Source organism: Poeciliopsis prolifica, unplaced genomic scaffold (genome assembly GCF_027474105.1).
Source record: "Poeciliopsis prolifica strain line A6 unplaced genomic scaffold, Auburn_PproV2 SCAFFOLD048, whole genome shotgun sequence".
NCBI classification, from domain to species: Eukaryota; Metazoa; Chordata; class Actinopteri; order Cyprinodontiformes; family Poeciliidae; genus Poeciliopsis; species Poeciliopsis prolifica.
This window is the reverse complement of record NW_026562423.1, coordinates 3511217-3536586: the sequence shown is the minus strand read 5'-3', so window position 1 is coordinate 3536586 and position 25370 is coordinate 3511217. Positions and strand designations below refer to the sequence as shown.

General features: G+C 39.1%; 1 protein-coding gene across 1 annotated transcript in view; it reads left to right on the top strand.

Moving 5' to 3' along the window:
* LOC129377498 (protein shisa-6) overlaps positions 1 to 25370 on the top strand; it is an 87595-nt gene that overhangs the window by 39212 nt on the left and 23013 nt on the right. Inside the window, 1 exon segment of the mRNA XM_055057489.1 lies at positions 19801 to 19839. Within this exon segment, the coding sequence (XP_054913464.1) occupies positions 19801 to 19839 (39 nt within the window).

Genomic DNA, 25370 nt, shown 5'->3' with positions numbered 1-25370 from the left:
AGGGAGGTGTAACAGTCCAATCTGCTCACAAGATTAGAGGAGACATAACACCTTCGTAAAACATATCCATATTAATCTGCTTTGCTTGGACATACTGAACTCGACATCCTCACAGCAACTGCATGGCATTCTGTGAGATTTTGACTGGAAATATTGTGGTATTTTTATATTGCCAGGTCTTTTCTCATGGGTTTAAACAAGGAGTCAGTTTCCTAAAACTATCGTTCAAATTTCGTTTTGTTTTGTCCTGGTTAGGTCAGTCTCAAGTACTGCTACGTTTTATGAGCCAGAGAACTTATTATGCAGCAGATCAAATTATTAATAGTCATAATTAGACTAAATATCACAGCTATTAGTGATATTTCCTTTTGTATTGAGTTCTGAATTTGATTATATGTAACTAAATTATATCTGGCTGCAATTTGACATAAATAATCGAGTTGAATTTACTACACGCAAAATGGAGACTCCCCTGTCGTTATATTCTATGTTTTTTTGTTTACCTGATTTTTAACGCTAGGACCTTTACATTGCCATTAACAACGGAGTCATCCAAACGGCTGAATTAAAGTTTCGCTAAAAGACATCGAGACTCTCTGGGATGCGGAAATCTTTCACGGACACTTTAGTTTTGTTTCTATTTAATCATTATTTACAATCAAATCAGCTAGTGGAAATCTTCCATTACACTCAAATCCATTTAGATAGCGAGACATAAAAGACTGCTGTGCGGGTTGTATACCCAAGCAATTTCCAGACAGTTTTTTTTTTTTTTTTTTTCTCAGTTGGTTGATATTGGAAAAGCACAAAAGGAGCCTGCTGTGAAAATAGAAGCCTGCAGCCGTGGGCAATGAACTGCAAAGGCTGACAGCGAAGCACTGGCGGTGTTGATGTAAAATCTGTGCCTGTATCTGTGCTACGAAACACTCTGCCACCAGAACCCGTGCTTGCTTGCTTGCTCAGTCTGTTTAATCCTAATAGTCGGCTGATTGTGAGCAAAGCATGCATGAAAATATGATACAGATGTGAAGCATTATGAAACATATTAACTTGGACCTCTCGTGGATGTATCAGCCCCATCACACCACTGCATATGTGCCTTCAATACGAAAGGAAGACAACTCTCCAACATTGCCTTACTAAGCCTTTGACAATATGGGGAACCAATATGTGCCTTCCAGTTAAGCCATGAAGGCACATACTTTTTCGGAGATGTCAAAAAAATGTTGTCACCTGACTACTCACAGATTAGTTTCACCACAAGTTTACAGAATTGTCACAAAATCTATGGAATGATGAGTCCATACATGACCAACAATGACCCAATGATATTAATAGTTAAGATCACACTTCGTAGTCCTGTCTGCATGAGTGATGATTCACTCCCCTCAGCATGCTGGATGGTTGACACTCAGTGACTGACAGTTCACCCTACTTCCTTTAATAATGACTGTTTAATCGTGTGCATGCAGTTTCAATCCCAGTCATCTGATATAAACAAATCAATCAATAATATAAAGATGAAATAAAATGAGATTCGTCACATCAATGTAAAAGTGACCACTTTTCTTGATCCAGCACAATACTGAATTCCACACTCTTATTCCCAATGTACATGCAGCTTATACAACAAGACCATAATCAATTTGGATCTTCACATAAGTTTTTCAATACCTCAACACATATAGAAAGATAGGATATAGTTCGACAAAAGCTGCATTTCCATGACAAATGGAACCACAATTTGGAATTGTGCTGCTTCCAATAAAAATGAAGTGCCACTAAAATCATCTGAGACTAAGATTGTTCATGTGTTAAGTCATTTTAAAAAATCATGCCATCATCCTCCAACTACTTCCTGTTATCTTCTTTATCTTCTCCACCAGTAGTAATGTTTGGTTGTTGATTATGCGACTTGTGCAATGCGAAAAAAGTATTTCCACTTATTTTCAAAATGCCAAATTTTGCGATTATATGGTCAATGGAAATGCAGCGACGTAAGAAGTGCTTAGGATTTTCTGTGTCATTGTTCTTCAAGGCACAAAGCTCAATTCCTGCCCATTTCAAACCGAATGAGATACCTCCCGTCCTCTCTCCCCCGCTTCCTTCATCTCTCCTTGCTAAACTGCGTCGGCTCCCCTGATGTGGCATTGATCTGTCTTCTCAAAGCATTGTTAGAGCCAACCTGACCAAGCACCATCAATATTGCATCACATTCAGTGAAAACAACCCAGAACTCCTTTGCAGTCCGTCCAGGGAAATGTAATAAAATTCCTGCCTGTCTTCATTCCCTGGGTGAGGAGAATCACATTTCGCCAAAGCTCAACCCTTTGCTTCATTTTGTACAAGTGAGGGCAGAATAACTCTTCCCTCCACAAACACACACACACCCAAGAGGTTAGGTTTGAATGTAAAGGAGGGGAAACAAAATGAGTTCCTACATTATTAATCGACTCAAATATTAATTAGCGCTCCCCTGTAATTAGCATTTGGTCCTTTCATCACCCTGAATCGCCTGCTCAGAGGAGATTAAATGTTTGCACAAGAGCGAGTCAATATTTGCTCGTGACTAGTCGAAAGAATTGTCTAAAGAATTACCCCCGGAGCGCTCAAACTCACCTGGCGCCAACCTGCTCTGTCAGAGGAGATTTTCCCGCGCATAGTGCCTTTTTTTCTGTTTCCGACCACGGTGGCGTGCGTTTGGCAGACACGGCAAACCTGCAGAAGTGTGGAGATATTAAATAGAAGCCACGCAGCTGCCTCAAAGCTCCTTTGGGAAATATAGTGAAAAATGAAAAATGTTTCCAGGAGGAGATTGTCTGCTCTGTTGGTGGCTCATTGAGTTCAAGTCTTTAAGCTAGCTCATTAGCTATTTCAGTACAGGTGATTCTACCAACTCTGGTGGTGCTGGTGCAGTTCTGCCTTACCTTCAATTCATGGCAGGGCTTCTACATTAATAGCTTGGCATGATTGGGAAGCTTGTGGCGGCTAGTAATTGAAAGATGATTATAAGAACAGTTGCCGTTTATGACAACACAGGCTACGATGTCAGAGCCAACTGAACAAAAAAGGAAATCAATAGCAGTGTCTTCATTCACAGCTGGAGAAGCTAAACTTCTCTTCCAGTGCTGTGACCTCAGACTCTATTTTTAGGACTTTGTTTAAGTAGGGATCATTTTTTCAGCTGCTTGAAGAGAAATTAATCCATTCAGTTTTGACTAGTAGCACATTTGCTTGGTCTAAGCTAAGGCATGCACCAGAGAGATATAAATGCAGATTGCAAAAACAGCTGTTTTGAATGAGTTCTGTGAGAAACTCGTGCACTACTAATCACTTAAAGCACGACTAATGCATTCTGATTTGTTTAGATTTCTTTGTGCTGTTTTAATGCAGCTATGGACATTAGAATGCATCGCCACACAAACGTTTGATAAATGCACATAATTCTTCAGCATTAGAATTGATTAGTTCTTTTTTATAGTTTTTTTTTTTTTGTTATAGTTTTATTAGGTGTAGTCATCTCACTGAAAATAAAATTACGGAAGCAAATCTCTTTTTTACTCATGTATGAGGTAAGATCAAGGAAGCAATTACTTAAAACAAAACTGAGCATAAAAAAACCCCATCAATTTCATGCAGTATATGAAACATAGCAAATGTAGGGTGGTTTTTTAAGGATGTTTGTGGCACAAATGAAATTGATTAAACTTTGAAAGAAAGGAGGGTGGAGACAGAAGAGGAAGACATGCAACAAATAGACCAGATTCTCTATATGGTGGGAAGGGCTTGATTGAGTTATTATTCAGTAGTAAGGTTCTCAATAATTGCCATCCATACTTTTTCTTAGAGATGAATAGAATTTTTTTTAGTAATCAAAATTGATACCGCCTTTAGATTATTATCTTTTGAAAGATGCATGTCATGTTTTTCATCAGGAACCAAACTTCTGGATTGAATGACAATAATTTTGTCGAAATCTGTCAGGGGTATGATTAGTTTAGTGATTGGAGTTTAAAGTTCATCCCATATAATTCATTATTTGAAAATGAAAAAGCCTTTTATTGTTTTTCACTTCAACCATTTCTGGTATCCCTCAACAGTTCTGACTCAAAACAGTCCAGCTCAACTGGATCTAGCTTTATATGTTAATTTTTTTTATTTTTCTGGTTAAACCAGATTTAAGAAGAGCTTTGGTTTACACTTGTCCTTTAAGTCTCTGTAGTGCAGATGTTTCTTGAGGATTTTTTGATATTATGTCTTTGTTTTTGCAATATTTCTGTCCTAAAAGAGTCAATGGATAAGTTTAGGCTTCTTATTTAGGTCAGAGAGATGTCACCTATGATGAGTGCTGTGAATGGCACCACTTCACATAACTTCCTATCAGGTATTATTGATTAGTATTAATGTTACTTTATCAATATTTACATATTTAGCAACATAGTTTTTGATTTGCTTGTTTGATACTAAATTTCAACCTAAATTGGGGGCTCGTCCGGGCTGAGATTAAGCCAAGGCTGTCTCTCCTTCTTTTTTTCCCTCAAATCTTTCTCATTATTAGCTTTTTAAATACCTGGATATCAGACTGTTCCTATTATGCAGTTAAACATTTTTAACCAAATATTTTGTAGAGAATTTCACCTTGAATTAACATTTGTGTTTGTTGGTTTTAAATGTGATACTCCACAAATATCAAAGGGCATCCAAATGCGCCCAAGCAGTTTCCCTTCGACTTTGAAGATAAATATATATGTGTGTGTATGTGTAAAAATGTTCACAAATTTTAAATATTTAACTGACTTTTGGAAGTGAGACGTTGATTATTATGCAGGCTTCCATGGTGTTGATTTCTTGTTATTTTATGTAAAATGCCATATTTTATTGAATTTTGCCAGCTGATTTCAAATGCTCCCCATCAGAACAGGAAAAAAAAATCCTCTCAGGGTCTTTACACATGTTTCTCCCAAAACACCTGTAGCACAAAGTCTTCTGGGAAAGAGACAGCAGCAGAGAGAAATTTCTAAATTTTCCAGCCTGTTCCATGATAGCCAGTGTTTGTCATTCAAGATGTCTTGCCCGTGACAGCTCAATTCATCGGCATGCGCGTAATCCATTATTTTAGCCCATTAATTGAGCCCCATAGTTAAAGATCAGGTTGGTGGCAGGGGCAGCCGGACCCTCCTCAGAGGGGGTTTTGTCATACAGGAGCAAGCATGGGTGTCAGCCAGTAGCCCACTAATCACTCTATACTGTGAGTAATGGCTATGAAAGCAATCACAGTGGAAATGCATCATCTCTGTAGACCCCCGATCTATCAACCTGACTCGACCTCATTTGACTGAAACGGGTGCCAACATGAAATATGATGCTTTGTCAAAGGCAAAGGGAGCACATTGGCTCCTGAGCTGCAGAATGCAATAATTAAACACACCCATAAAGACCCATTGTATTTCATCCAATGACATGTACGTGGTACGCATTTTCAAAGCAGGTCCCTGGGTAAACATTTCATGCCCGGCTCCAGAGCTTAATTACAATCCGTCCCTAGTTTATGGACTTACAATACACTAACAGTCATTTTCCACTTCAGTCGTCTTTCAATTAATTTCTCCACATGATATCACCGGAGCAGTGTCGAAAAGGGGGAAGAAATCCCTCACTTGCAAGCCATCAAATAAGCATTTGTCTGGAAATTTGATGTATTTTGAGCAAACAAATGCCACAAGCAGAAATCCTTGACTAACCAATCTTATTAAAGGTTTGCATTATGCAGATACAAAAGAGCAGCTCTCTCTTTTTTCTTTTCCTTTCCTTTCCTTTCTTTTATTTATTTTTTTTACAAATCTTGCACTTTCAAAGATGTTTGTCAGGCAGATTTTATTTTGCACGTGTTATGCCACCTTGCAATCTGCTCTCGTCTCCTCTTGCATGCCTCCCCAAAGTGCCTCTGCATTATGCAGCATGTTGTTTGTTTCAATAGGTACCTCAGGTTTTTGCACAGAGCCTCGACTTGATAGCTGAGGAGAAAAACAGACAGTGGGGCAAACTGGGCAGAGTTGACGTGAACAGCGACTGGTTTGTAGCCAGTAAGAATATGCAAATAAAATGACTTCCGTTCAGAAAGTAAGATGTCGGTCATCTAACACGAGCAGTAGTATTCATTCGGAGAGAAATGATTGCTGCGTCTCTGGAAATGAGTTGTATAGATTTTCCTCTGAGCTCAGTGAGGGTTCCTACTTAATTAGATCACAGAAAGTCGCAGTCAGACATCTCCCGCACCCCCAGCCGAGACATCGCCTTACATGCTCGTTGAATACCGATCGCTTTGAATTAACAGCCAGATGTAAAATTTAAACTAACAAAAACTATGCTTTTCTACACTTTCTGTTTTTCTGCTCTTTCACAGTTTTCAGTTAATATTCCTCTTCGCCTTCCACTTCTCATTAGAAAACAAACAACAGAATTAAAAACAAATTATGGTTCCATGACATTTAGTTTTTTCATTATGTGAGCTTAGAAGTAATTTGTGGGTTCTATTGAAGCTTGTTTTTTTTTCTTTTTTTTTTTTTTCCAAATCTCACACTATTATGTCTTCAAAATATCACCTAATTCTTGTGATGCAAATCAAATTATTTCCCAGGTAACAACTATGTCAGAACCAACTCAGTGCTGGTGCTTGAAATTAAATTAAAATAATACCGGGAGCATATTTTCCTCAATTCGTTACCAATTTCTCTGGCTTGAAATTGGCAGCAATTATCCATAAAACTTTAATGACAGCTTTGAGTTGAAGCTTATTAAGTGATGAAATAATTAGCAAAAAAAAAAATCCCACCTTAAGGGTAATATCAATTCAATCTTACCTGAGCAAATACAAAACCCTTTTCAAATATTTTTTTTAGTAAAAAGAAAAAAGCCAAATAAACCAACCTGGCACTTTGCAGTAAAAAGTAAATCCATGAAATGTGAATCAACTGTGACTAACGAGACTTTCTGGAAAGCTGACATCAGTTTCAACCTCGTAGACTCTACCACTCGCTGAAATACAACTTGTTTGGGAATACGAAGTAGCAATAAAAAGAAAAAAAATAATAATAGTGGGAGAGTTCAAAGGCCAAAAGCACTTCTGCTCAAAACAGATCACGAAATGTCATCCAAGCACCATCTTGATCACTTGCAAGACTTTTAGGAAGTTATTTCCTTACTAAATTGAATCAGTTAAGTGCCAACTTTGTATTTACTCAGGTTTTCTTTGTTTGATGAAAAATTTGTCACCCAGCATTTCAGGGTGACAAAAAAAAAAAAGATCAAAGAAAAATCTGCAAAATCAAAAACCTTTTTTGAGCACTTTGTTGTTAGGCAGTTTGAAGCGTTCTTCAAACAGTGGAGATATTCTGATCCCATTACCTCCTCACTTCTGGCATATAGAACTTATTATGAACCTGCTTTCACAGAGAACTATTTACTTTAGCGTCCACCTGCATATATTGTGATGAACACTGGCAGAAAATGACTCATTGCTTCTTGTGGCTATTGGAAATATTAACTTCCTCCATCTTTTCTGCATCGAAAGCATCAAACTTACTCACTGCGGTAACTCGCTGAATTGCTTTTATAGTGTATTATATTGTAATGTGGATATAAATTGTGTGTGTGTGTCTTACAAAGTGCTTTTAGATGATTACTGTGATGAATTGGTGCATTATTAATTAATTGAATTGAGTCTGCTTTTACCCGCACATGCAATAAGTAAAATAAATATTGAACACATCAACATATGCACAGAAATGCGTAAAGCCTTTGTGGAAAGGCTTTGTTTAACCGTTTTTGACCTAACTTTCAAAAGTTAGGTAATATTTTTGCGTATTTTAATTATACACAGTTCTTTAATTGTCCTGTGAGTAAATATTTTTGTCCATTCATCCATAACAACTGGAACTTCCAATATCAAGCAAGTTATTGTCGCAATTTACCGTCTATTGAAAGAGCACCTCTCAGAATAATTTCACTCACTGCTGAGCGGGGGTGAAATTACCGTACTAACCCGATTTTCTCCGAAAAGCTCAACGTCTCCCCTTGAATTTTTCAGACAGCGCAAAGCGTGGCCTAATTACGGTACCGCAAATTTGGCTGGATTGCCGGCACTCCTTTCGGTCCGGAAAGGTTAAGACTGCTGTCTTGTTTGGAGTTTCACACTCATTTCATCTTCAGATTCTTATCGAGAATATTCTGGTATAGCTCTCCATTCGTCCTTCCTTCAATAGCATGGATTCTGCCAGTAGCATATGCTGCAAGAAAGCTCTCACCATGATGTTTCTTCCTGCAATCTTCACTTTTAGCGGCGTGGTGTTTTGGGGGAGGCAATATTCCTCCAAACATCCCTTTTTTTTTTCTTGCAGTGACTAGAGTTGAGCCAGCTTTTGCCTGCTCTGAGCAGACTGTACTCTACCAGTATTTCACTGGCTGCATCAAATGACTTTGAACCAGCTGCATTAATCGTTTTCTTTGCACAAGAAGAGTCTTGTAAAGTCAGTAGGCATTCATGTTGCTGAAGTTTCATGGGGAATGCCGTACCTGCTACTTCCAGATCTTTCTGAAGCTCCATGTCAGTGCTCTGCAGCTCTTCCACAATTCTTTGGATTATTATTTTGACTCTTCAGTCAGAAATCTTGTGACTCTCGTTGCTGGTTTGTGATGAAATCATGTTCTTTCCAATCCAGGATTGCAGCACCAACAGTCTTCACTGGAACTGAAATGTTCCACATGTTCAAAAGTTTGTTTTGCAAGTTGGAGACTTTCTTTTGTGCGATTTTTTTAAACATAATATCTTTGTGGACCAAACAGGTGTGAATTACTTGGTTTGTTGCCAGGCACCTTTAATTGCTTGTCAAAAGGAAGTAAAAATAAATTTTGTGTGAAAGATGTTGACATTTTACACTTATTTCATCTGCATACCTGCTGATAATACAGCAATATGCAGCCTGGATGTCTGATACTAAAAATACATGCTACCAAATGTTGCATCTGTTTTGATTTTTTTGTGATCACAATGTTGCACACTTTGAAACTGCGATGGTGATTGTGATTAGATATGTTGTTCTGCTCTAGCTCATATTTAAGCTTTTGAATATTTTCCCTCCTTTCTACGGCCAATTTAAAAGTTAATCAGTTTGCTATGTCTCTTAGCCACCAGAAGGGGGTGCTATACCTGCCCTCTCTGCTTTCTGTTCCAGAATATCTGCTTTACCAAAACAGTATACTATACCAGTCGATGTAGTCTGAAGCGCAATAATCTGGCCCACTAGAGCTGTTGATTCAACTTGATGAAAACTCTGAGCTTTAATCTGCTCCATTTGCCATGGCAGCCAGAACTCTGATTGTGCCATGTCCATCAAACCCGATAGCAAGTCAGAAAACCAGCTGGATTTTCAAATGAATCAATTCCTAAAACGAAAGCTGGTTGCTTTTCAAGTACTCACGGTAAAAATAAAATTCACCTTTTTTGAAATTTGCCGCAATTCATGTTAGATCTAACAATCCACCTCCATTAATAAGCCTATCACTAACCGGTTTCAGTGTAAGTATTGAGAATTGCAGTGTTATTAGATTGGGTTGTTTCTTTCAGCTAATAGCACAATAGTTAGGTAATCAATGAGTTTTTAACTCGCTACTGGTTCTGGCAAACATTCTCTGTCATTCAAAGTAAATAAAGCGTATTACAATATCAATGTATATCTGGTATTAATTAAGGTCAATTAATACCAGAGGTAATCAATTCATATTTAAAAACTGCAGAAATGTTTTGCATTATTGGCCTACATGGTCTGTTCACTGTGTACAACATTTAGTCCACTAGTTTTCTAAAACTCCCAGCATACCGAGAATACTAACGGCAAGAGCTTTTTAAAACTTCTCCTTCTCTGCGGTATGATTCATTAAACTGTTGGTAGCTAAAACGCTTAGACCTTTTATAGTTGTTGACCTGGAATAACGAGGATGTGTCCTGTCGAAACATAGGGGTAGAAGAATAACTGCATCTGCTTTTACGCTGGCTCATCGATGCCAAACAACAATGACCCTGTGTTTGCACAGAAGCTGAAGCGTACACTGGAGATTTGGCTGAGCACGAATACTCTGCCACACAAGTACAGTCACATTTTTATCACAGTTTTCAGTTTCCCCAAAAAATAGAAAGGAGCTTGTAGCAAGTGGAAAAGAAATCTCTGTGGGTGAAAGTGTGTTCCTCGTCATTCTGGCGGTTATTCTGGGATTTGTCCTGCTATGCTGATAAACATCTCGACACTGGAAGCATTGTCTCTTTGTAAGTTCGGGGTTAAGACATTCTGCATGGCTCTCAAGGAGGTGCTTTATTTTGAAGAGACCTAAGTGAACTGGCAAGTTTAAACCTTCAGTGTTGCTGACCTATCCAAACTCGCAAAGTAAAATTTAAAGACATGTTCAATTTCTTTCTTAAATTTGCTAATAAACATAAACAACTTTGTCCTAACATTTGTTAACATTTGTAACTTTTTAAATTGAAGAGTATCCTTGAATTCCTCGGCGATATGCTTAAGGCTGCGTTCACTTTGCTGGCTGAAGTGAACCAGTTCCGATTTTTTGACATAATGCGACCTGCATCTAATTGTGACAGTCTGGATTGCACAGGTTGAATTCTTTTCGAGTCCGACCTGTATTTGACACGTATCCAATTGTACTGAGTTATGTGTGTGATTTAATTTGCATAATATTTTTCAGTTTTTGTGACACATAATCAAATTAGCAATCTCTGCTTAATTTACCACAACAAAAACACAATATATTTTTATGTGATCTTGCAAAAGTTTAAGCAATAAAGCATGAATAAAAAATAATAGGAACGAATCTATCATATCGTATGTCACCTATTCAAGCACTAGAAATATTAGAGCTGCATTAAAGTCAGACTTGTTAATGCACATTCGTGCGGAGACTTGGCAGTAGAAACCCCCTTCCTTTTGGAGCAAACAGGAGGATTAAGTGTGTGACTGACAGACTCCCTGTGTAATAACTGCAGCTTTCGGGTAGCATGACTGAAAAGCGGCATTAGTTTGGCGGTATTAGCCCTCGGGAGTGCGGGTTGGTTTCGAACGTCCTTGGATATTATTACGTGTCGCCAAAGAAAAGTCGTCCCAATGAGAAAACAATTTACTCTCCTTCCAATCGCGATCAAATATTAAAATGCCAACGTACGCCGCCATAAACCTTCTCCAACAAAGTCCACCTCACGATGCCCTCTCTATTGAACACGCAGGAAATTAATCACAATAGCTGTGATTGTTCGGCTGATGTGACCACTGGCACTTTTTTTTCTTTCTTTTTTTTGGAAATGTTAATAAAGCCACGTTGAACGGTGCATTATTCTCGGCTGGAAGTCCTTCGCCCGTGGCTGCTCACTAAATCTCAACGACTTCATTAACTCATTACCGTGATTCATGGCGTGCCGTGCCAGCAGCAATTAAAACACGACAGAGAAGAGCGGCGTCCTTGGGTCCACGGTTCCGCTCTCGAGACTCTCCCTGGATTTTAGCGGGATGATTGACGTATCAATAGGGACCCGGGTGGACGACACGGCTTCAGTCAATATTCAGATGCGTCTCACTCACACCGCGCGTCAGGAACAAATTGAGCACACCTTGTCAAGTGCTATCAGCCTTTGTGCTCTTTGGCAGCTGTTCAAGCAGGATACACATGTTTCGCTGTATCTGGGGAGACTTGCACGCCTTTTTAAGGTTTTGGTTAAACTCTCTCTCTCAAAAAAAAAAAAAGGAATTATGCTTTTGACGTTTGGCGCCAGGGAAGAAGACAGGATCAAAAGTGAAATCACAGATGGTCGGAAAGGTGACCAATATTCCCTCTAGTGCAGAGAGGAGTTGTTAATATTCAGCCAAACCTTTTTGTCATTTTAGTCCCAATTCAAGCAGGAGGCCAGAGGAGATGGAGGGGGGGAAATGGGCAATTTCAATGAGTATGTCATGGCTTTAATTATGCTCTCTCTGGTGTCTTTTGTGGAACACATTTCTAAGGCCAAGCCATTGCAGTCATGGCACTGCATACTTATGTTCACTTTGTAAAAATTCAAGCAATATGGTAATTAAAATGCAACACTGAGCTCCTGTCCGCCTATGCAGTAATAAAGAAGCCTTTATCTTAGTAAATGACTGACAGTTGATTATAAAAAAAAAAAAAACTTACATTTGTGTCTTTTATTTCCTCCCCCCCATGTGAAGGCAGTCCTCCCACACCTTCTGCCTTTGTGCTCACTATTGTTATGGCTTCATTGTTAATGAGTTTAGCTTTAACTGGCTGTAATGAGTGGAGACTGAAGCCCCTGTCGAGCCTGATTGTGCTGTTGAATTGGGAGCTGGAAGCAGCGCGCGGCGTCGGTGCACGTCCTCATGCAGGTGTGTGGGAGGGGGGGCCGCTGCCGCTCTCTGGTCTGCATCAGCAGAGCCGAGCAGGATCGCTTTTAGGAAGGTCACGGCTCGCCGTGCGTCTCCGCTGCAGTGGCATCAGGTGTCATCTACATTAGCTGATTGGTTTTTATTGCGAAAGTTACTGTTAAGCAGGTGTTGACTGCTAAAGCTGTGACCTCGTTCAATTCTTAAACTCATCCAGTTGGCTCATCCAGAGCTTCATATTCAGCTCTGGAAAAAGTTAAGAGCCCACTACAGTGAACCCCACTGAAAACCTCATGGTTATTCCACCAAATACTGATTTCTCATTAAAACATCAGCATTGTTGTTCCTAAGTGAACATTAACTTGTTTTCTTTGCATTGTTTGAGATCTGAAAGCATTGCATCTTTATCGTTAATTTGACCATTTCTCATTTTCTACAAGTAAATACAAATTTTTTGCTGGGAATTTCAGAGACGTGTTATCAGTAGTTCATAGAATAAAATTAAAAGAAAAAAGAATAAAAGAATAATGGTAATTTTACTCAAATATAAACCTATAAGGAGTAAAATCAGATAAACTGATAATTTTAAGTGGGCTCTTATTTTTTTCTAAGGCTGCGTATGTGTATATATACGGAATGAATTTTCTCTTTCACAGTATTTGCATTGATTGAAGGCAAAACTAAGATTCTATTTATGATATTGTGATAACTTAAGTGAAAATGTGGTGTGTTTTTTAGATCACAGTCTTTAAAGTGAGGTTTAGCGGGTGCTGATCCAGAGTTTGTGCATGCTTCTAGGGTCGAATCTAAAAGCAATAGATCTGCTCGTAAATTAGCAAGCGGCATATCCGCATTCGTGGCTTTCGCCCCTATGTTTGAATAAATAATTTTGAACACATTTGGGGTATAGGGCATTTAGAGGGCGCGCAGTTCACCACCACATACAGGAGGAGGTGAACTGAAAGGTTTTGCTCTATTTATCTGATAACTTCTACATCCACTGTCTGCTGTTTGAAAAAAGAACTGCGGTTTGATCCATCATTGGCGGATGAAATACAGCAAATAGAAGTAAAAGATTTTCGAAAGATTGAAGAGTGCTGACTGATACATTAGTGGTAAACACAAGGACATAATTAACCAGTGGACTTCCAGCTCAGGGACCAGATTAACTAACTATTTATTAGTTTAAAAACCAAATATACCATATTGTGCAATAAAACACACAGTCTTGATAATACCAAGGGAGCTAAAACTCACGGTCTTTCTTAACTGTTCTTCAAGAGGAATAACTAATCAGCACTAAGGAAATTAATTCCGCTCTTGGATTGGCTGGTTTGAAAATGTCAGCTAATTGCACGTAAATTTAGACATATTTACAATGCTACATTAGAACCGTCTAGCTCGACTGAGTCAATATATTTAGCCAAATTAACCGAGTCAATAATTTGTTCCAGGAGTTCACTAACTTGTAGTTTGCAGCAGTTTCCAGGAGAACTAATATAATCAGAGTTAATAAACATCTCAGGCTATTTAAAGACTCAAATATTTTACCCTGGTGGTTCAGGGACCGACCAGTTTCAGTCTGCATGTCTCAGTTATCTTATGATAGTAGTCATGTCTTAAAGTTTTTTTCAAGAATTATTTCTGTTTAGCTTCTTTGGAAACTTGACTATTGGAAGGTATGTGATTTGGAAACACCTCGGGCCAGACGCTAAAGTCTCCTGACCCGTTTACAGATTCCATCGTGGGTCAAAAATTATCAAATATTTTGTAGCAGTCGAGTTGAAGTTTGGAAGCTTAATTTGTGTGCCGTGTCTTCTCTCCCATGCCCGTCCTGCAGCATAATTCTCTAAAATGAGTATGTGGACAGAAGATGAGATATGATTCTTGGAATTAAAACAGCATTTTGTACTTTGATCATCCAGCAGTGTGTGAAGCGATGAAATAAGAGGCTCCTCTTTATCGAATCCTTGCTCTCTCTCTCTCTTAATCTTCCCCTTGCTCGCTCGCCCTGCTCTATCTGAGCTTAGGGGATTGCTGGATGAGATGGAGAGTTAATGAAGAAAGCCTTTTTCTCTCCCCTGCTAGAGGACTGGTAAACTGCAGCAACTTTGTACTCCTCTTTTGTTAATCACGTCACGATCGGCTTTCTTGCTTTATGGTCTCAACCCCTGAACCAGTTGAGCATGAAAAATTTCACGTCGTTACTTTTAAATATATAGAGATCAAACCCCAAACAGCCGCACAAGCTGCTCAAAGCAGGTCTTCCAAAGCGGGCTGAGAGGCTTCATTCCTCTTTCGACAAACAACAAATTTAATCTTTCCCTACGTGCCTTTGTGTTTCATGTCGTGTGCACATCACTCTTATGTTTATTTGCACGTGGCCTCGTCTCCACGAAGAGAAGGGAAGTATGACGCTGTCAAAAAAAAAGCCGTTTAAGATGCTATCGCCCGATGCGGAGGCCGACGTGGGGTGGAGCTGGCAGAGTGGGCTTTGCAAGCAGGGTTCTGAGGGACTGACAGCAATTCCAACACGCCCAGCAGGGGAGCAGCTGTGAGTTTGTCAGCGTGTGTCCCCAGTGTTAAGTGTGTGTGTGTGTGTATATGCAACATGAATTACACTCTCAGTCTACTGCACAATAACGGTGCTTGACGTTTTGTCTCAATTACAGAGCAGTTTGGGTCTCGGACGTGTTAATTTGTTAATATGCTAATGCTAAGCAGTTAGCTGTGCCTGAAAAACCCCCATCCGCACTGGTAGCCGTCTAGATCGTCTACACTGACTTTATGACCAATTCTTTGGTCAAAGTGAAAACCTATTAAAAGTCAAACGTCATCCTAAGTGAACAAACTGGTTCTCCAGCATCAAACTCGTTAACACAAAATGATTTAAAATTGTGCACTGATTCTCAAAACCTGTAAGACCACAAAATAAAAAAAAAGACTTAAAGTTTGTTTTTAAAGTGGGTGCCGACCAGCAACACAGCACACGCGAACAACATTCAGGGAAATCTCACAAAACCTCTCGAGACCAAACGTGAGTTCAACGTAAACAAACATGGCCGACTAGGAAGAAGCAATAGCTATATTTATCAAAGAAAAAAACGACAAAACAAAGACCTCTCTGACATCCGCCGGACTTTCTAGGTATCATGCATACAGGAAATGCACAGCCAACTAAGACGAGCCTCTAAGTGAAAGATGTAATGCTGCAGTGGTTGCTTGAAAGTGAAATTAGAAAGCACTAATTATTTCTGTGAATTTGTGGCACGTGGTCACACTTTTTTTTATAACTTAGTTAAAAGTCTAGCTACTATTTTCTGTCAGTGCACTCTAACATACTACACGTCAGCGGCATGAGGTTGTAAACCCATGGAAAATAAAGCTGAAATGATTAAACCAGACATTAAGAGCCTGACAGCAATACACCACTGGCTTCCTTCATCTCTTTCTGCTGAGGAACAAAGCTGTAAAACAGTGAACGCAGAATCCTAACAGCTCTTTTCCATGCTACGCTGAAAGCTCGGAGTTATCACATTACGATGATCCATTTGCAGCGATGAATTAATGAACATTTGGTTTGAATGTGGTTTCGGCTCCCAGGCTGCACCCGCATCATTAGCGAGTGAGGTTTTTTTTCTATCATTTTTTTTAATGAGATTTATGAGAGCTACATGCGCTACATTGTGTGTTAATATGAAACGCAAGACTATGTGAAGTCTCGCAGTCATAAAAAAACATTTAGCTTTATTGCAACATACATCACAGTCTGGCAGCAGCCCCTGGAGTCAGTATTACCATCATGTAAGCCGTTATGTCACTGAAATACTCATTATTATCAATGAAACTCAAATATTGACATTAGATCAAGAGGCACTCACTTTTATGTGTGCGATTTTTGCTTTCTGTACTTATTTGCTAAGATGATAAGGGAAGCAAAAAGTGAAATTGTGAAATGCAGTTCTGAACTCAGCTCTTAAAGACTCTACTGGTTTATCGATTTTTTTTCATGACAAATTTTTCTGGACAATAGCTTGTCCCAGAAATTATCGCAATGAACGATAATATTATTTTGAGATTGTTTTCAAGAAATATATTGGTAATGGCATTACAATGGAAGTACACCCTCTCAAATATTCGTAAACTTTAAACTCTAATGAACATTTATCAACAGTGGAACTGGAAGATGTTTTAAATATTCAAAAATAACTCAACAAAAAAAAACAAACCAAATGAATTATGAAGTCTCTGTAAACAAAATTGTCCTTCACAAAATGAGCTGGTTGAGACCAAAGCACCAGACTGAAGGCTTTTGTCGTCTAGTTTTTGGTAGGAGGAGAGATGGAAAACAAGAAGAAGACGATAAATCATGCTAATTAACTGATTCATTGTTTATTGCGACAGTCTTCGCCTATTATATAAGCAAGCAAGCGCCACATCATGTTTCCAGTGAAATCATTTTGCTGACATGCCAAGGTCTGCCGCGGAAAAATCTAAGAAATCTTGGGTTGAAAAAGCTGCGGGTGGGAACGCTGGCAGGTTGATTGGCCCTCGGAAGGGATTCTCTTCCTTTAAGCTTTTTTTTTTTAAATGTTTGGCGTTGTGTGATTTAAATTGGTGCGTTATCTGAAATTCTAAAATTTCCTCCCTTCTTTTATCGTCAGAACTGCTCTCGCTGAATAAGTGGAGGTGTGAGAATGGCACTTGAAAATGTGGTGCCATTCCAGTGAGGAAGCACCAGCGCGCCCCGCTGAGCTGCCAGGTGCTCTTTTCGCCGTTAAAGTTTAGTCTTTTATGAAAAGTGTTGTCCCTCAGCTGACAGTTGTTTTTGAAGCCTTTGACTTATGCTTCTCCCCGGGAATAAAACCTCCCAAAAACACATCACACATCGAGAAGGTTGCCTAACATTAGATGGCAACACTGTGAATCAAAACTATCGTTTGCTTATTTGCTGAGGGGAAGTTTTGATTTTTTTGCACTCATCAACCTTACGTGTTTCTGGCTAAAGGTATTGCCTTTCAAAAAAAAAAAAAAAGAAAAACTAAGAAGCATAATGTGAAATCAGCAAAGCTTGGGCTTGAGAATTTATCAGATTTTGTTCCCAAACTAAAACAAAAAAAAACAAAACAATAAGACTGGGAGATCCCTGTTTGATGGATCACAAAAGTTTGGAGGTTTTTTTTTGTTTGTTTTTGCTTTTCCTGCTGGTTCAGAGAGAATCCGCTGAAATACCACAAATAAATTTCAAGGGATGCATTCTGCGTCGGTTAAAGTTGATGATTTACAGCAGCCTCGTTTGTCACTTGTTGGGAGTTCACAGGGTTCCTTCACTGTAGTCATACAGCACAAGGCTAAAGCTGCACACCGAGCCAAGGACAGGAGAGTCTCTTCTCTACAGAAAGCACTCCCAGAATATGTCAGCTGTTTGTATCTTCACTACTTTTATGGTTTATCTAATTGACTAGAAATAACAATGTCCCTGCTACAGACTGGAATTTATTGGCCAACACCAAGTTGCAGTTTTCCCTGAAGTCTTAACTGCTGCATTACAAAATGTGCTTTAATTTCACAATTAAAAAGAAAAAGAAGTTTCCTATAAGTTCCTAGTTTGCTGTAAGACTTTTGAATCCAACGAAGAATAAAATCAAGGGTTTCCCCGCTTAGACTTCAAAACAAGTATTCTTAATAAATTTATTAAACTCAAATAAAAATCTTTTCTAAGAGCTGGATGTATTTGAGGCATATTTCAACCACGAAAGGAGTCAATTTTCACTTTTAACGTATTTAATCAAGAGAAACAACGGTAAAAATCTTTGCTTTAAAACAATACGTGCAACTCTTGTACCAATCAGGGATTAGAAGAGTGTGAAGGTTGAGAGCGTTCATGTACAAAGACGGTTCTTAAAACGATGTTTAGGAACCAGAGTGGGCTTAGATGTGTTTGCATGGATATCTGGGCAATACAGTGATTTCGTTTGTTGACCTGTGCAAACATTTATATATATCATGTGATGTTCTTGCACCATCCAGGTTATTACTGTTTTCTAAATATGTCTAACTTGTGTTTCCGACCCTTCATTAAAGGGGCAGTGTTATGTCAAATCAACCTTTTGGAGCTTTACATCATGTTAAATTGTTATCCACTCATCAAAAACATACAAGGAGTAATTCTGTCCTGCATGTTTGAGAAATCCTTTCATCTCCATGGCAGCCATTGAGCTGTCCAAAAAGCCTGGTTGGGTTTAGCTCCACCTTTAAGGTGCAGCTTGTCCTGACAAATCAGCCCTCCCCCATGATTCTCCTACTCTACTCCTTCAGACTAGTCATCAACAATTAGCAAACAACCTGCTGGAACTGTGGTTCAGCTAAGCTTTGTTTTCTTTTTCTTTTTTACAATATCTGAAGGTCACACAGATACTTGATAATGCTGTGAAAATGGCACCACGCGCCTGGAAAACACATAATACTGCCCCTTTAAGGCCCTGTCAGTTTGCTGAAATGGAAAAAAAAAAAGAAAAAGAAACCTGTTATTTTCATTTCAGAGTGCATCTCCAGCAAGACTTGTCATAGATGTAAACTGCTCTATAATGGTTCATTTAGTTGATAGGTTTAAGATCAAAACCGGTGTGCTCCTCGTCCTGAGCCACATCTCAGGAACGCGTCCTGGTTGCTGTGTGGGAGGCAGTGGCGATGAGACGCTGATGGTAAATCAATAGTGATGGATCAAAGTGCTGCATGGCTGGAGCCCCATGGTGTCAGGGTGTGTGTGTATGTGGAGTGGGAGAAGACGGGGCGGCGGGGGGGGACAGCAGCGACTCCTCGCCTTTCTTCTTCTCATTATCCTCTCCCCACCTCTCCTCTCTCCTCCTCGTGCCCTGTTTCTCTCTTTTCATCTCAAAATCCCGACTCCTCTCTGTCATCCCTCCGCCCCTCCGCCCGCGCCTTAGCAGTAATAGCTGATACCTTGTGTCATGGTGTCAGATGGGATCTGCCAGTAGTTGATGGGAAGATAAAATGCCACAGAATCAATATCAAACTGCTAAAATTGTGCTCATCTCCCCGCTGCCTCCTGCACTCGGCATGTCCAGAAATCTGCTGCTGTGGCCTCCGGGCACCCGTTAAAGATTTATAAGGGTTAATTATAATGACATTAAGCTCTTGTGCTGTTTTATTATCTAATGTTGGAATGTTCACACCTATTGACCATGTCAACCAGACTGATGTTTTGAATAAAACCTTTTATTATTATTTTTTTCTTGCTATGCAGTTCAACCCACAGTGACTTCTTCTAACTACTAGCTCAGTGTGATTACATTCTGTGGCTGTAGCTCAGTCTGATCAATAACCACTGGGTTCTGTTTTCTAGGGGAAAAACAATGGCCGGTCCGCTCCCAGAGTCACCATGGTAGGGATGGCTGTTTTCTGTTTAAGGGTCAAAGTTGCCTCAAACCACTTCCTGTTGTTTGGATTTGCTCTGTGAGCCTGTTAATGTTCAGCAGCAGCAGAGACAGTGTTTAGAGGCAGCTCATACCTGGAGTGTTAATCATGGTGCAGTGTCCTCGCATTGACCTCTATCTATTTATCTAACCTGTGTATTCGACCTGTAACGTTTAGCTCTCCTGTCTGTGTGATGAACTACCTGTGTTACAGTCTGGTTTCTATGTGCTGGATTCAGGGGGTGTAACGGTACAGGAGGATTTTAAGCAGAATTTATTTACTGTCCACAAACTGTTCTGCTTTATGTTCATGGGTTTTGTTCATTTCGGTATTCTCTCAAGAGAGACTTCAAGATATTTTTTGCAGATATTTTTTTTTTCTTTCAGAAAATGCAAAATAGAAACAAAAAAGTTGCATGTCAAATATTTTATAATACTTTTTTTTCTTATAAAGTAGCCAAAGTACAAAGGAAATGATTGATTTGATGTAAAGAATAGATAAAAGTTGGAAAAGGGACACATGTTCACCATTTGGTTAGCTAAGCCTTCTTTTTAAATGGTTCTGAATTGAATTCAGTTTATAAAGCACCAACACAATGCAACATGTTTCATCTCGAGGTGCTTTACAAAAACATAAATTCATTCCCGTCATACACACATCCGATTATTCCTTGCTATCAAACAATGCCGTATAGGTGAGGATAAAGTCGTAACATTACAAGAATGAATTTAAAGTGTAATAAACTTATAATAATGAGAATAAAGTTATTATGAGAATAAAATTGTAATTGTATGACTATTCATTTATAACTACTTTGTTCTCATTCAAGTTTATTCTTGTAATATAATTATTTTTATTCTTGTAGTTCAATTCTCTTTATCATAGCAAATATAAATCAGTTATTTACTGGAAAAAAATCATTTCCTTTGTTCTTACTTAATATGAGGAAAAATGTCAAAACAAACAGTAACTGTGTTTGTAGACAGTAGCTTCAGTGATGTCACTTCCTCCCTTGTCTCTCTCACTAACATTCACTGTAAAGCCGATTAAAAGTGCAGAAACCTGTAGTAGCTGTGAATCACTAACATGGTACCGTGACACCCTTTCTTGGTTTTGCTCTAAACTCTTGTGTGCTAATGTGGGCCTGCCTTCAACGCCATACAGCCGCCGTCTCTCCTGCTCTGTTTTCTGTTTATTAACTGAACGGGACACACCTTGAGCACAGATTGGATGGAAGTTGTGGAAAACACGAAAAAGCCAAAACGTACCGTAAGCAAAGCGACGCTCCTGGTGTTTGTTGCAGCCGGCCCACATCGTGTTTAGTCTCTTTATTGTGCTGTGCCTTGAAACCTGACTGGTCGGCCTCATTTCACTCCTCTGTTCTAACCTGTGCCCTCTGAAATGTATGTTTGTTTTTCTTTTCAAAAACTTGCTTCACTTTCTCTGTGATGTCCTGACGCTGGAGTTGATGTGCTAACCTCTGCCGTGCGTGTGCTCTCTGGCTCTGTCCGTCTCAGTGGAGAGGAGGGCTGGTCTATAAAGGCACGGATAAACGCAGTTTTGATGATGTTACTTCTTTTATCTTAAGAAGACATCAGATAAATCTGTGCTTATCCTTGCTTACGATATACGGACCCTCCTCTTCCTCCTCTGCCTGTTCCTCGCCCTCCACCTCCTCTCAAAAGGAAGTCTGCTTTTCAACAGCCTGCAAGTGGACTTGGTTGGTATCTCCGTCGACTGCTGAGAAGAAGAAAAGAAACGGCCTTCGCTGTTGTATTTATTCATTCAATGTAACTTACCATGCAAATGCCGGCTTTGGTTTTTCAGGGAGAAAAACCTGGGCTAACTATGTCTTTTGCTGTGACACAACAACTCCGCTCTCCCAATGGAATGGTTACTTTATTGCCTTCACAGGGTTGACAAGGGTTCACCTGTCCATTGTTTTCCACAACGAGCCAGTCACGGAGTCCATCTCCACATCTTGCGCTTGCTTCCCCACCACCGCGGACACATCCCGGCACATTTGTCAGACGGGAGAGGCGATGACACGTCAAGTAACAACTTGGCCTTAGCTGTCTGTGGGTTTGATTGTGAGTTATGAGATAAAGAGCGATACTTACCAGCGCACTGGATGGAAGCAATCTGGACAGGGAATGGTCCACACATATGGAGCATTAGATTTGTATTGAATTCTTTTTTTTAAATCGGTGCTATTTATTTCAACCAATTCAAAACACGTTCATTTAGATTCAGTCATTATCCAATGTGAAATATGGATAACTCAACCAGCACAGCCGTCCTAACAAAGTAGAAATGATTATGATCGCAAAACTGATTCATAAGAATCGTCTCCTTGTGGAATGGAAATGGATGCTCTTATTATCGTAATGGAGATGGCTCATCATCGCTGAGAAAACTGATACGGTCGTATTGTTCGTTCGTTTTAGGACTCTTTCCAGAGATTTCCCAACTCAGTTCAAGGAATTAAATCACTATTATTCATTTTAGTCGATTTTTGTACTGATATGAAGCAGACATGCGCTGCAGTATTTTAAGCTAACCTTGTTAAATACCACATGAGATGAGGGCGTGTAATGGAAACAATGTGCAAAGGATTGACTCTAATTCTGCAGGTCTGCTCCGTCTCCGAGGGAAACAATAGAGGTGCTACAACGGCTGGATAGCAGACCTGAAATAACTCTCTGTGCAATCATCTCATTATGCTGAAGTTGTTTCCTAAGTGCACTTCCAGCCCTGTCTTTATTTACCTTATGTTAACTAATAAAAAAATCGAGAAATGGAAACTTCCTTAGCAGGTAAACACCAATGCACTGTACGCACAAGACTGGAAATTTGTATGAATAACTTGAGAGAGGTTTACATTTACTGGGATTTAATATCAGTACCATTTGTGCAGCATATTAGCTTTATATTACCCGTCTGAGTGTGGAATGTGAGCTTTCTGTCTCAATGGCATTGGCAGATATGAAGTCATGTACTCTTTTTGTAAATGATAAAACGTTCCAACAATCCACCACATCTCCCATACGTTGATAATCAAACTATACTATCCAAAAAACTGGTTTGCCTCAGGATAATAATGGGAATTTGAACTGAAAGTGAAACTTGTGGCATGCCTTACTTTCTACTTGATTTGGGTTACAGTTTTATGACCTCTAGAGGCGCTCAGATTGTTGAAATTATGTTGAGTCGATCTTTTAACATAAAAAAGAAACAAGGCAGGGCCTTTTGGGGTTTTTCTTTACATTTATAAAGCAGAATGTTGTGGATTCCATCACACCAATATACACACAGTAGTTAAAATAGAAATGTATCAAAAACAAAACAACTATTTAGTAGCATGACATGACTGGCTTAGCAAAATCTTCCTTCCTCACTTTGTTTCACAAAACAATAGCAAAAGTACTTTAAGAATTGATACAGGAACATAAGATTTCACTATAGTTAACATGCGACTTATGACGTTTTTTTGACAGTTGGGCTAAACTTCAAATAAGCTATTAGTTGTTCATGAAGCAAATTGTTCAAATAGATTCTCAAATTTCAAAGTGCAGACAACAGAATGCATGCCTTAAAAAGTGTGCTGACATGACTCTTAATGACACAAAATGATATTGAAAAGTTCCCTGGGGGATAAAATCTTCAGTTAAATGGGTATATTTATGTAAATTTAAGCCAATTAAAGGGATCCATCACACTAAATATCAATACAGACAAACTGATAGATGTTTAGGTTAACTGGCTTTTATCTGGGAGTTAATCATTCCGGTCTGTTTTTGCACATTAGCATCATTTGCAGATTTTATTGCAAAAGAAGTTGAAATTTCTCACATCTGCTGGACTTTATGGGTACGTTTGTGTCGGCACCTGACTAATAAAATGCAAAGAGGGTTGAAACTGGCGGTCGAATGATTAAGCCATTTGAAGGCAGACTGTCAAAATAAAGCAGCTTTTTTGTAGTGCCAATATTAGTGATCAATTATGAAATCTCTTACTGAAAAGATATTAAACTATATTGAACTTGTCTTAGATCTCCCATACTTTGCAAAGTTTTACCACTAAGAGTATATCCCTTTCAGAAAGGATCTGATTCCCTTTCCTTGCATTTTGATGGCATAGGGAGATAAAACCGCTCTATTCCTTTCTCAAGCACATACACCAGCTTTTGCAATTTTGTTGCAATTTTGATATGTCATTACAGTGCACAGCCTTATATTATGTTCTCAAAACTGAAACACCATACACAGTATGCCACACATTCACATCACTACTATGCAATTTAAAGCTACCCAAGTGCTGCAGCAAAGTATAGAAATAACGCTGCTTCATCACATGCTACAATATGCAAACACTTTGTCTGCACTGATGAAATTCACACCCCCTGATACGCTGAATGCTTGGAAAGCTCCAAATGCTGGCAGCTATATGTACTTTTTATGTTCAGCTCATAATTCCTGGGCTCATATGCCCAGCTCATAAAATTGTTTGTCACATTGTTAAAGAGGAATTCCGAGTCTGACCCACACTCCTTCCCAACAGAGCTTCGGTTCATTGAGGTCTGCAGGTATTTTATCGATGCGCGGCTCTCTAAAAGTCCTGCCGGCTCAATGCAATGAAGTTTGAGCACTCGACTTTGACCGAGCGACAGCAGAAAACTTTTAATATGTAACACTCGCAGAGCGTTAGCTGCAGCGTGATGAATTAAAAATGAGGGTGTGAAGAGACTGATGGAGCTACAGTGCAACTGCCAGGAGCATTTTAAAGTCAGAAATCAACAAGTGAGTCTGCAGGAGGCACTGAAATCACAATAAATTCTCTGCCTCCTGCCTTGATGCCTAGGCGGAGCTGTCACTCACTGACTTCGTGGAGCGCATTCAAGTTTCACAAGCCACACTGATGTGTCAACCAATTAGCCTGGCATACATGTTAATATTTACTCCGTCTTAGCTCCAGATAAATTGTGCTTTGGTTAAAAACAGTGGGTGAAGAGATAGCTTATTACAGCGTCTTGCAAATGTTTTAATAGACCAAATTTTATAAAAATAAAAATATTAGCATTTTTATGTATATTTGTATCCAGGTGTCCTTATGCTTTTTAGAACAGCCATCTACTGCAGATCCAGCTGCACATGTTTATTAGGTTTCCACATCAATATTGAATGATTTGCCCATTCTTTTTTGCTCAGCCGGATTGGATGGATTGTCTCTGTGAACAGAAAATTTCTAATCTGGACTTCTGACTGGGATTTTCTAGAGCACGAATACACAAATGTTTCAAACTGTTTACCACCTCAGAAAATACCAACTCTACAGCGCACCGCCAATCTGACAGGAAAATGCATTTGTAAGATAATAAACTTACTTGTTTGACATAAATATTCGAACTACATAGATCTGTGTATATAAACCTACAATACATATCATATTGCCATGTTACACTTTTTTTTAAAAGTGGATACTTAAAAAAGACTGCAGGAG